The sequence below is a fragment of the Nelusetta ayraudi genome, unplaced genomic scaffold, assembly GCF_046127955.1.
Source record: "Nelusetta ayraudi isolate G7.1 ecotype Tasmania unplaced genomic scaffold, CSIRO-AGI_Nayr_v1 ptg000070l, whole genome shotgun sequence".
Classification (NCBI taxonomy): domain Eukaryota; kingdom Metazoa; phylum Chordata; class Actinopteri; order Tetraodontiformes; family Monacanthidae; genus Nelusetta; species Nelusetta ayraudi.
Window position 1 is genome coordinate 975,348 of NW_027466120.1, and position 13,098 is coordinate 988,445.

The following is a 13,098-nucleotide window of genomic DNA, read 5'->3' on the forward strand; positions in this document are numbered from 1 at the left end:
GTGGAAGAGGGCAGGAGGTGAGTGCTGATCTGTAAGATAAAACCGTGCTACCTTTGCTGACCTCCCTGTCAGGTCACTCCCTTAACTGGACAAGATGGGAGGTATTAAGTGGCCTGCTGTACCGCTAGGTTGAGTTGCTTTTCTGCAAGCCAGGGAGGAAAACCTAAACCAGCTCCCATCTTCACTTCAGTGGGAGCGTTTGTTTTGATTTTTTTTTTTTCTCTCTTTCTCACAGACAAACCTGAGAGGCCTAACTTATCTGGGACAGTGTGAGGGGAAACGGGGCTTCTTGCCACTTGAACACTAGAACTTTAAGCCTGCAACAGATCGCTGGCTCTCTCTGCCAATGTCTTCCTTGACTGAAATGCAATGCTGACAAACTTAAAACAAGACAGAGCTTTTGCCAACATAGCAACCAAGAGAGAAAATATCAGGATAAAATAAGAAAATAGCATGGTATAATTAAAACAATGTAGTAAAAGTGAACGAAAAAAATTCAATGTTCTTCAGTGGGCTTGGTATCCAGATGCCAAGAATCAGATTAAAAGTCACAAGCAAGATCGTTATTTCTTTAGAACATCTCCAGGCTTCCTGTTAGAAGTCAACAATGTGAGCTGGTGCCCACCCACATCTTTAGACCGGGGAACACAGGGAATGCCAAGAGAACAGGAGGAACAATTTGCTCATTCTCAACCTAGACATGGGGGCTTTGGACGAAAGGGGGGAGCAGGGGGAAGACACCCAATATCCAAAATCCCTCTCTCAGGGCCATCATGTGAAGAATTCCCCCCTTCTCTCCTCCTCCTCCAGTGCCCCCTCCTCCTTTCCTCTTCTCTTCTTTTCTTTTTTAATCAAGCCGTCTGGGGTTGTCAGGTCTTTTGAGACGAGGACTCCCAGCCATGTGAAAAGTTAATCCCTTGTGGGCCTTCTTCTCCGTGGCGCTCATCTCCCTGGGAACACTGGTGGTGGCTTGCAGGCAGGTGGTGGTGGTGGTGGTGGTGGTGGTGGGCGGAGGGAGGTGAAAGGGAGGGAGGGATGGATGGAGGGATGAAGGCAGCGATGAACACGAGGCCACCGAGACCAAAAGTTTGAGTGGCAAAGACTCTCGACAAACTCATTACCAAATCGGAATACCTGAACTTGTATCCGGGGTCTGGCTCCGTCCCTCTACCACACCAATTCAAAACGAACAATGTTTTCCTCCTCTCCTCCCCTCCTTTATCATGCACCCATTCTGTGCCAAGCCCCAAGTCCAAGACCTTTTGATGGGGCCCCCCCCCATCTGACAGACAGACAGACACACAGACAGACAGACAGACGGACGGACGGACGGAGGGCTGGAATGGAGAGCGGAGAGGATTTGAGGCATGGAGGGCTCATTGAGTGGCTTCTGAAGGGTGACAGTGGCTTACAATAGAGAGGGTACTCCTGTTGCATTGTGGTCCAAAGCCTAGCGCAGCATCCACCCCCACCAACCCTTCCAACAACCCCCCCCCCCCGCCCCTCACCAAGCCCCCCATCTCCACCAAGATACTTGGCTTCAATCGTTCCTCTTTAGCTGTTTCACTGTGTGTCAAAGCAACAATCCCCAGCAGACTTCTCCTGGGCCTTTTTCCAAGGAATGAAGGACACGATAGATAACAATAGAAGAAAGACCATGGGGTTCAAGGGTTCTGACCGGATTCCCTTAATGAACCGTTTCAGGGACATGAACGGCAAGTATGGAGAACTGAGGCACGAGCTGTGTAATAAATTGAAAGAAAAAAAAAATCATATCTCTGGCTCCCCGAGGCCTTAACTCGCGAGTTAAAGAAGCGTAAAAATTGGCCGCCTGAATGCTTTGCTTGCTGTGCACATTTTCCTCCTCTCAGAGCAAAGTGTCATTCAAAATATAGACAGGCTTAGTCAGCCATCTTAATCCCTCTGCCCTGTCCATCTCATGCTCACTCAATCCATCCCGACCCCACACACTCTCACTCTTTTACACACACGCATGCACACACACACACTCACCAGTCCGGTCCCTCCCACGCCATGCGCCTCGAGCGAGGAGAAAAGCTCAGAGTGGAGAGAAGCTCTGTTAGAAGGCTGTACGGAGTGAGATTTGGGAGTTTGTAAAGGTCAGTGCAGACTTTGTTCAATCTGAGGGGTTTATCTCAGCAACAGCATGGCAGGACAATGGGACCACTTGCCGCGCAACAGAAACCCAAGCTGTGGCAGCTAAATTACTTCACTGATAAGGCCGAATTAGAAGCATTGGGACCCAAGAGGCCAGTGGTGGTGGTGGTGGAGGAAGGGAGGAGAGAGGTGGGAAAGGTACACACACACAAGGAGAAACAGGAAAGGAGGCCGATTGAAAAGGAGGTTTGAAAAATTAATAGATGTAAAAAAAATAATAATAATACTTTTCTTTGGTTTTCTATGTATTTGAAAAAAAGAGGACTTGAGTCTTCTAAAAACAATATTCTATCCTAAATCTCTTATAAAAATAGACTTGGACTTGATTGTGTAGGATACTCAAAAAGACACAATGAGTCTTATTTAAACGTAAGAAAAGAGACTTTGGTCGGTGTAAGTCAAATGCACAGACACGTGTCCAAGTGTGTAGGAAAAAATGCATAAGGACCAAATGGAGGGAGAAAAAAAAATCAAGTATATAAGCGGTGTAAACAGAGAATGTGATGGTGAGGACAGGAAGAAGAGAGAGGGAGAAAGAGAGAGAGAGAAAGAGAGAAACCTGACAAACCGCTTGACTGATTTATTTCCAGTGTGATTGCTGAGATACTTCCACACTGTACGCCTCGGACAGCCAGGATCAAATATCTGGCCCTCTCTCCCGTGTAAAGAAGGTCTGCCTCCATACACTCACAGTTACTTGGGGCGCTCACCCAGAATAGCATTGTTACTTGTTGGCCAGCAGAGGGGAGCAGGCTTTGTCACCAGAAACACTATGGACCATTTCAGTAAGTGGAAAGAAAGATGCATGTCACCACAAAACATTGAGAGTTTTTTTTGGGGGGGGGAACATGGGCCTCCTTCCATTTTTGATAACTAGACTCAGCAATAAAAAACAGAAGGAAATACAGTTTCATTTCAATGCTAAATAATATCATATCGGTGTGATGCCACACAATTAGTATATAATCTAACTGACAAAGGGCTTGAGAACTCTATTAACAATGTTTCATTGTGTGCGTGTCATGTCAGCAGACTCTAACCTAACAATGTCTTTGTTCTTTGGTTTGGTGTCCTTTCTGAACCACATGTGCAACATTTTAAGGCAGAAATTCTTTGAGGTGCCGGGCAGCACACTGGGTACCGCTGTGTACCAGCTGCACTTACATCGCCTTATTTCAGAGAGACTAATGTGGAGCAGGATCATGTGATAGTGGGTGTGATGACTGAAGGGACCGAAATAAATATTTATTTGAAGACACCAAACAAGCACACAGGCTTTTGTGTAAAGTAAAGTACAGGTAGTATTCGAGTCAACTGCGCTGATACCTATTAACAAGAAAACAATTCTTAATTTTTGATGTCACCAAGGTCAATTTTCATAAGAAAAGTCAAAAGTCAAAATGATCACAAATAGAAATAAATTACAAAGTACACATATTCCAACGCTATCTTTGTTGATTACGATGCTTTATATACCATGCAGAGAAGCGTTATCTGCAATGATTAAGTATCAGTGTTGCCGTCGCAGTGACTCGGGGGGAGAATAATGCAAACAAACATGACTGAGGCAGTGACATCTCATTCAAGGAACGTGTGTGGGAAACGTGTTTAACGGTTATTCGTCATCTTGAGACAGGCATTCGTACCAAATTAGGATTTGCCATCAAACTGCTGGTGAGACCTTGTTTTAGCAGGGGAAATATGACAGATTTACGGTTGCAGTGGAGGGTGAGAGCTGGTGCATGAATGATTGAAGACAGAGATGTGGATGTGCGCTTGCGTTTTGATGTCTGCATGAAACTTGCAGTTTCAGAGCAGAATCTCAGTGACAGCAGTGGATAGAATAAGCAATAAATTAGTAGATAAATCAATAAATAAATGTGATTTCAAGGGAAACTTTTCAAAGTGCAAACGAGTCCTAACTGTTTTTTGTTGGAATGCCGTCGTGTTTAGCCCTTCATTCTGCCCTCCTGATCTGAAAGAGGAGGACTGTGTAGCTGATGATACGGCTGTGCAAACAGTTTGTGCATCCACTAGCAGCAAATAAATCAATATCACAGTACCAGGATTCATTTAAAAACACTGGACTCATTTCTGTACAACTGACAATAGCTGGTCGGAAGCATATCGAGGCCCTTTCTGCTTTCTGTCTGCACTTTATTTGATTTAGACAAACAGACGCTGGCAAAATATGAGTCCCTAGATCTAATCAAAATTAATTCACAGCTCCAGACATTGTTTTCTTTCCTCCTGGTTCCACTTCGCATGTAGACGGCACTCAGGCTACAAGGGCTGTGAGGAGTTAATTCATGAAAAAAAAAAAAAAAAAAAAAAAGGCCAAGTATTTCTGCAACCAGGGCGTCCGGCCTGTGTTGCGTATGCGATTATGGAAAATGGCAAGCACAACAACCACGGGAACCTGATTAAAAGGCCACCACCTCCTGCTTGACACAGAAATATTAAGCAGCACACAGGGATTAAGATTTAAGGTGAGGGGAGGATAAGAAGAAGTGAAGAAAGTGAAGCGAACGGTAACTTTTGAACTTTTATTTACTGAAAGATGTAAAAGTCTTGCACTTATTTAGGCAACATAACATAAAAAGACAAAGGTTGGGATATACTGGGCCCTCAGCTCATTACTAATTCGTAAATATCAGCCAAGCAGTTAGTGTGTGTGTGTGTGTGTGTGTGTGTGTGTGTGTGTGTGTGTGTGTGTGTGTGTGTGTGTGTGTGTGTGTGTGTGTGTGCAATAGCATAAATCTAATCACCTACATAAACAGCATTTGACAAATGTCATCATCTTCCACTGCGGGGAAAGAGCACCGTCATTGTCCGCTGCTGCCCCGAGGCCTCAACTGATGGGACTATTCATCAGGGCAGTGACAGACGACGGGGGTCCCACTCGACCCCTGAGTGAAAGGGGAGACAAGGAGGGGGATTGGACAGGGCTTACCTGTGCATCCTGCCGCAGAGGATGGGCCCGTTTTAAGGTTTTTTTTTTTTTTTTCTTCTTCTTCTTAAATTAATGTTTAAAGCGCTTCTGCTCGCATGAACCCGAGGCAATAAAGGACAGCTTTGTGGTGGGGATGAGTGAGGAGACTGTGGGGGGCTATTCAGGCGCACAAGAAGCTCCATTGAGAATGGCCTGGCTGGAGTGGCTGAGGTTTGGAAACCAATGACCAAGTAATAACAGCCTGAAATCCCAGGGACAATATTTGTCGAGTTTGACTCACTTCAAAGATGGATGACTTTGTCCCAACGCGAGGCGTCGGGAGCCCGAGCGCCGCGGATTAATTTATTAACTAATTAACAGATGTTGGTAAGGAGTTATGAACAAATGATAAGGTATCAGGCTTCTAATCAAAGCTGACACTTAATTTGCTGCCCTGCTTCCTGGTTATCAATTACTGTGTTCATTGGAGCTAATTGACAGTGGTTTGCGCTGGGACACAGGAGGTTTTTCTTTAACAGCTTTGGCTAAGAAAAAAAAGAACAAAAAAAAAATAGCGCTGCTGTGGTGTTTCTAGGGGCAACGGAGACCATATGTTTAATATTAGATGGAATCTGTTCCACTGGAGTGCTCCGAAAGCTGGGAAAATTGGATTAAATTGGCTAATGGCATGTTTAAAACCTACATAAAATGAACGTGAATGGAAGATATTACAGCACGCAGGCCTGAGGCTTGTGGTGTTACGCTCTCTCTCCGGTGCTTTTACTTTGTGTGTAAACTTTGGGTTTCTGTCAAAATCAAATAACGATGACCAAAAAAAAAGAAAAAAAAAAGAAAAAAGAAAAAGAAAAAGCGCGCTGTTGGTCAACACTGTTATTAGAGACCGCAGGGCTGTCATCCTTTTGCAGCGATGTGGAAGCATGAGAAAGACCTTGCGTTGAATTTCAGAACTACTAACAGCACTCAGGTACAATCAGGAACATTGGTGACCTTGGTGGCTAAATATTATATGCAAATAATGGATGTATTTGGCAAATTGTGAGTGTAATTTGCTCTAATTCCTGGTATTATGTGGCCATACACTTAGTTTATGTGTCAATAAATACGTCTGTGGATGGTCGGAGAGGCCAGGTACCAGTACAACCTCCACAACTGCAGCTCTTCTCTTTGCACGGCCTTTAAATACACAGAACCGTTTGATCAATGTAAGTCTAGGGGGAGGTGAAATGTCAAAGGTCGAGTGTTTTTTTGCTTTGGTTTTTTTCATGGTTTAGAGAAGTACTCCTAATTCAGGACCAGCTCATCAGGGCGCTGCCCTGATTTGACTACTAAAAGACATGATAATGACCCCATTCACATGGAGGGCTTCACCCGTGCAGCTCCACGGCCTGCCTGCGCTGCAGGGGGCTTGGCTTAACCAGAGCTAATGTTAGGTCTGTATGTTGCGGAGAAAGATTAAGAAAAAAAAAAGACGATGTGCAGATGGATTCCGGTGTTATGGTTTAGTGAACGCACACCCCGTCTGACCTTAACCGGCACTTATAATTAAAGCCACGGAATACGACTGCCGCTGTGAGAGCACGTTAGTTCAATCAGCCGGGAAATGACTCTCTCTCTCTCTCTCTCTCTCTCTCTCTCTCTCTCTCTCTCTCTCTCTCTCTCCCTCTCCCTCTCCCTCAGTGTGTCAGCCTCTCTCTTTGTTGCTCACCCTCGTACTTCCCATTCACTCTGTGTGATTTCCCTGCACCGCCGGTCCCCATGGCGTTTTTGGGCCCCTATCGTTCTCGTACCAGCCACCTTAAGGGCCAAGAAACATCCAGATAAGCTTTGTGTTCCTTTGAATGACAAACAGAGCAGACAAGTTCCAAGCTGCACCTCGAACGCACCAAAGGTATATCTCGCGGCGCAAGAACTTGGCCATCTGCCCTTCTCAGGGGAGAAAAAAAAAAAAACCCCACACACACAAAAGGGGAGCAAACACTTGGAGAGGCGAGAGGTGGGTCAGGACAGATAAGTGTCATAAGGGTGCGCCCGGACTTCTTCGCACCAAAGTTCAGAGACGAGGACGTTAGCAAGCGGCTTAGCTATTAAGGCGGAGTACAAAGGCAGTGCGACGGCGTGGTGAAAAGGCCGCTGTCAAGCTCGAGATTAATTGAGTGACAGAGGGGCGAGGGAGATGCATAATGCACGGACCGGATTGTATCTGTCACGTAGGACGCTTGGCGACATGAGAGTGCCCGCCAGATGTCTTAGCCTATCGCTAAGTCAATAGCAAGGCAAACAGAAGAGCTAGCATACTTTTGACTCTTTCCACACATCGCTGAATGAATGATACTGATATGGAAAATCACCCCACAAAGAGTAAACAGAGAAGGAATGAGGGACTTAGACAAAAGGGAGTTTGCCCGCAACAAAGTCATCCCAAGGTCTGCTGCAGCAAAGGAGACAAACGCAGCAGCAGGGCTAGCATACGCTATTTCATACCCTCCCCCAATTTAGTTTTTGAATGAAAACATTTGCGGCCCTCTTTTCTAAACAGACCACATAGCTGCACATCCCTGGAATCAAAATGAATGCACGCACGGCCCCAATATTATTCCACAGATTACGTTCCGAAAATGTTTTTCTATGTATCAAATCCGCAGAGTGACGGTGGGAGTTTGCGGGAACCGGTGTTAGCATTAAAAGCTATCAAACGAGCCACCGCATCCACCTCTCGTCTCGCCACGCTCGACGCGCCCGACTGCCTTTTCAAGTCGGAACCTTGTGGGACAGCAAACACTCAACGGGGGGTGGGGGGGACAAAAGACAAACCTCACAGGGCCGAGTTTGGAAATCACCGATTCATAGAGGCAAAGGTAACGCCCGATGGTCACGGGGTGAGAAGTGAGAGTAAACACCATTAGCGTGTGAGCTTAGCCTTACTATCTGTGTTTGCCTCGCAGGGTGAATGAACAGAGAAGAAGTCGAGCGGGTTCATTTTTCTCACTAAAGGTCGAAGCCATTATTGCGGGAAATATTTACTGTCACTCAAATGCTCGAGGAGTTTTTTTTTTTTTTATTATTAAACCTGCCGTTTGTTCCTCCCAACGTGCTTCGCTCCCCCCCGCAAAGCGTGTTGATTTTTTTCTCCCGCGACCAGGCACCACACCTGGATCACCCGGAGTTCATTCGATGGCGGGCGGTCGGTCGCGTAGAGTAAGCTGCCTTCTCACAACCCCCCCCCCCCTCCAGGCCTTTGTACGCTGACACGACTTCATCATCAATGGACAAGTCGGGTCAATATAGCGGCAAGATAATAGCGGCAGTCAGCCTGACAGTAGATCCTCGCAGCAGACTCTCAGAGGGCCTCGGCCACTCCGGCCGCCTCGGCCCGGATTTCCTGAGGCACCGCTAGCCCTTCACACACTCACGCACACACGCACGCACACACAAACACACACACACTAGAGGAGAGACACACGCGCACATGCAGGCCAACCCGGGGTCCTAGCGTTCTATCATGTTGCGCTAAAGGGAGAGCGTAATGGTTTTTAAATGGATGACTCGTCGGCGGCCCTGCGAGGGCGTCTGAGACAGAAGAGAATGGCCGATGGCCCGCAGCGAGGCGGCTCTTAGATTGAGCTGTCCGTCTCGCTGAAATGAGTCTGAGTTAACACCTCTCCTTCTCCCCCGGTGCCGGCGGACAGACAATAGTAAAGCTTCCTCTCTCCTCCTTCCTCCCCCCCCCCCCCCTTGCTCGCTCACGCTCCCTCCCTCCCTCAAATGTCTGTTTTTTTCAGTCCCTCCGCCGAGCTCCGCTTCCTCCCAGATATCCAAAGAACACAACAGCGTCCGCCGTGTGATTGTTAAAGCAGTTTGGCTGCGGCGGTTAGACCACGGTGCACGCAAAGCCAGCGTAATGAGTTATTGTCAGTCTTAAGTCTTCGGGAGAAAAAAAAGAACAAAAAAAAAACACACAAAAATGCAGTCGCTTGTTGTAACACTGTGTGAGCGGGAGTCAAACTGTATCGCAGCAAAGGGCAGATCAGTCAAAGCCGTCGAATGGATTTGAGTGTTTAGCAATTTATTCTCAGTCGGTTTAGCCCATTTTACGACTGAGTGCGATTGAGGCCAAAACTGCAGTGAAAACAATATCGATGTTAAAGCTGCCAACATTACAACCCTCCCTTCTCCCCCCCCCACCCCCACCACCTTCTGATCTTTGTTTTTCCATCCTCCACTCTAGACCTGCACAATTGAGAGACCCGGAGAAACTGTGCAGATCCTGAGAGAAGAACATATGGACCCTGAGTTCACGGAAAAAAAATAAATAAATGTTTTTAACTTCCTGCCTAAAATGGTACCAAAAAAAGGCGACTTCCTGCTGAGGCGGACCCGTCACCTGGCAGGGGGCTATTGCCACTGTACCACGGAAGTGTACATTGGGTTGATGTTTTCAGAAACACCGGAGTAAAGGATTTTCCTTTGTCGACTGGCTGGAGACTCAGGCTCCTGTCGTACTTGTTGGTTTAGAGAGACTTCAGCATCTCAAGGACCATTGAAAACCCCCACTGCTGTGTCACAAAAGAATATTAGAATAAGGCAGAAGGAGAAGCAAGCGATTCATTACAAAGGAGAAGCACATTTGGGCTAATAGCAGATAACTAAATTCACCTCTTAATCCAATTTTGTCTTCCTACCGCAAATGAGTGAGACATTAGAGGCCCAGGTTAGATATGATCACATTTACACCGCTGAGCACTCTGATGACTTCATTTATTACAGATGACCTCACTTATTATCTCTCATAACACATTCCCCTGTTTTGGCAGCACACTGGTTTAGCACACACAGGCACACACACGCACACACATGCGCACACACACACCATTTCCACAGAGAGCGTTAGGTATTTAGGGCTTCTTACGCTGTGAGAAAAACGTTTCCTGCATCTTCCTGTCTTACTTTCCCCATTAATCCTTGTTCCTCTGCTGCTGCTCCCTCGCCTGTCTATTTGTCTAAGACCACAGTAGATGAGTAAAGGGTTGAATGTTGAAAAGAGGCAGAAAGAGGGTGTACGCGACTCCCGGGGGAGTCTGTCGATCACTATCAACTGGCTGGCTGTTATGACTGTCTGTGATAAGAGCCTGGGAGAGGAGAGCCTCTGCGGCTTTCAGACTGAAACCACACAGTTCTGGGCTTTTAAAAAAAACAACAAGGTCCAAGTTGGACCAAGCCCTCCGAGGACAGGAGACATGTAGGATCGGTCGTTCGCTCTTTAAGGTCTGATGGGAAAACATCAGGAAAACTTATAAAGTTAGCAACTCCAGCATTCATTTTCACCTGAAAATTCTCAATTAAACTGCTGAAACACACGGAAGAAGGCAGTTCAATGGAAATGTGACTTTTAGTCGTATACCCTGCGACTTTGAATGTTAGTACTTGTGAACTCGATTTATTGGAGGTGAGTCGGTCTTCTGTTTTAGCGGCCACCAAGGAAATTCAAAATGTTAGCCTCAAAGTGTAGCTTGTGCACATAGTGCGGGAGTGTCATTTAAAATTCCTGCAATGTGTTGAGTCTCCTTTGTGTCCGACTGCTAGTCTGCCCCAGTGTCTCTGTGGGCACATGTGTGAATGCGTCTCTTCAGAGTTGGAACGCTCTTCAGGGCTAAAGCTGAGCTGATGAATATGTATCAGTCGGGGGTCTGAGGAGGGGGAAAAATATAAAGAAAAAAAGGAAGGAGGAGTGAAACAGGGAGAAAAATGCAGCAGTTACATGGAGAGTGTAGCTCTTGGAGAGGCGCCCTAAATAGCGAGCAGTAATATGAACTTTAGAAGAATAACGTCCAGACTGGCACGCGGCCACCGAGCGTGTGCCTGTGTGTGCTAATCGCTTGATCTGACAGTGGTTCAAAAGGAGAAAAGGCAAGCGGAGAAAAATTTGGTGGAAACGACCAATTCATTAGTCTCAGACTTTTCAGGAGATCCGGAGGGCTTCTATTCAACTCCAGTCATGGATTTGACTGTCAATAAGTCTCTCATGCTTGGAATTTCTTTTCAAGGAAAAGAAAAATTCTTCTGAAAGTCTGAGCTTGGATGGAAACAAGTGCATGTGTAAAAAGTGTATCTTGGAATTACTAATATTTTAAAAAAAATATTTCTGAAAAATCTTCCAAAAATGGTTGCTGTTTGTTTCCATTTTTTTGCACATCATACCTTTTGTATCAGGATGTTAAAACCTAACGCTTCTATTCCCTATTACACACGAGTGTAATATTAGATCCTGTGAACGGCTGGGCCTCTGCAGAAATGAAGAGCCAGCGAGTCGGCAAAATGAAAAGCAGGCCGACGTATCTCATCTCTGATTGGGCCCCGAGAGCGAAAGGAGGCGACGGGTCACGCAAAGACAAAGACAGAGAGTGGGACTTATTTCTGTTTCCTCGCTAATGAGCCTACTGAAGCCGTTTCAATATCCACTAATGTCACGTTTGAAATGAAAATTAATAGTTCAATATGCCGCCTCCGCATCGGGGCCGTGCCTCTTGCATTTCCATATCGGGTGGCGTGACCAAAGCAGCGCGCTTCGCTCGGACCGACGCCCAGAAAAGCTGATACCTCCACTAATCAGGCGGATTTTTCCATCCAGCAACTGCAGCCGCCCCTTTCTTGGATGTCTGGATGAGTGCGCTTTCTGCGTGTGCATGATCAGAGATGGGAGGAGGACGGTTGTGGGGTTGGGGGTTCAATCAGAGCGGGAATGAAAATGGAACGGCCGGCGTAGCTGACGAGACGCCTTCGATTCGGAGGCTTGACGGCCAGAAGCGCCCGGCGGGCTCTCTTACCCCCCGTCAGGACCGTTTAACGCACACAAAACTGGATGTCTTACAAGTGGTACCTCCTTACAAGAGGAGAGAAAAATCAGTAAACAAACTCAGAACGGAGGCCCGGTTGCCTACCTCCCATCCGAAGGAGCCGTCTTTGACCCCGTGATGACGTGGCGAGCCGTCGAGGCCGAACCTCTCGCCGGCACTGACGCGGCTCTTGGCCCAGACCCCCAGACCGGCGCCGGGCACCGAGGACTCCCGCAGCTCCAGGTTGCCGGGGATGGGAATGTCGTCTGGAATGTAGACGGGCGCCTCGTAGGGCGAGCCCTCCTTGGGTGTGGTGAAGTCCTGCTCGTTGCTGCTGCTGTTGTTGCTGCTGGTGTGCAGGCGGTGCAGGTGGTGGCCGGCGTAGATGTGGGGGTGCAGCAGGTGGTGGTGGTGGTTGCTGCTGCTGTTCAGGTGGGAAGGGGTGGGGGAGGGCAGGGGGGACATGCTGACCAGGCCGTCCTCGCCGCCGTCGTCCTCCGGGCTGTCGGCGCCGCCGCTGCCTCCCGCTAGCGCGCACAGGTCGGCCTCTGAGTCGTACACACTGTCCACTGGCTCGCTGTCATCTGTGGGACAAACAGGAAGCGCTGTTGAGCTTGGGGGCAAAGTGCGAAAATTAAAACAGACTTGGTGTCGGTGCTCAGCGTGCGGTTGGACTGATCCGAAGACTAAGATTTTTAGGGTCATAAAGTATCAATACTGTGTGGACTTGAACAATTCATATAAGAAAAAAGCTCTAATGAGAAAGAAAACCTCTACATCAGTGTTGCTTTGTAATTATAATTTGAAACACCCATTTTTTCTTTCTGCTAACACATTAAGCTTCAGTTGAAAAAAGAAAAAGTGTCGATACCGATATATTTGGTGATGATAACATGGTCGTCATTATTATACAATGAAATTGTGAGGTTTGAATGGTCTTGAGCCATTAATAAAGTCAAGTAAAAACTCGGTTTTACTCGGTATCAGATCGGAATGGAAATCAGTGGTACTGAACTTCATTGCGGTACATCTCATCATCCAATCATCAATTTTACGACATCGTCCCTTGGAGCAGTAGGAGAGGCTGTTCCAGACAATAGCATCTAAACACTATTCCAGCGCAACATCTCGAATAAT

At 47.0% G+C, this 13,098-nt stretch overlaps 1 protein-coding gene across 8 annotated transcripts in view; it reads right to left on the reverse strand.

The window, feature by feature from the left end:
* prdm16 (PR domain containing 16) overlaps nt 1-13,098 on the reverse strand; it is a 166,414-nt gene that overhangs the window by 95,990 nt on the left and 57,326 nt on the right. For all 8 annotated transcript variants that reach the window (XM_076042381.1, XM_076042376.1, XM_076042382.1 and 5 more), the window contains exon 2: nt 12,067-12,545. In XM_076042381.1, coding sequence (XP_075898496.1) covers nt 12,067-12,545 — 479 coding nt within the window. The remainder of the gene's footprint in view (nt 1-12,066; nt 12,546-13,098) is intronic.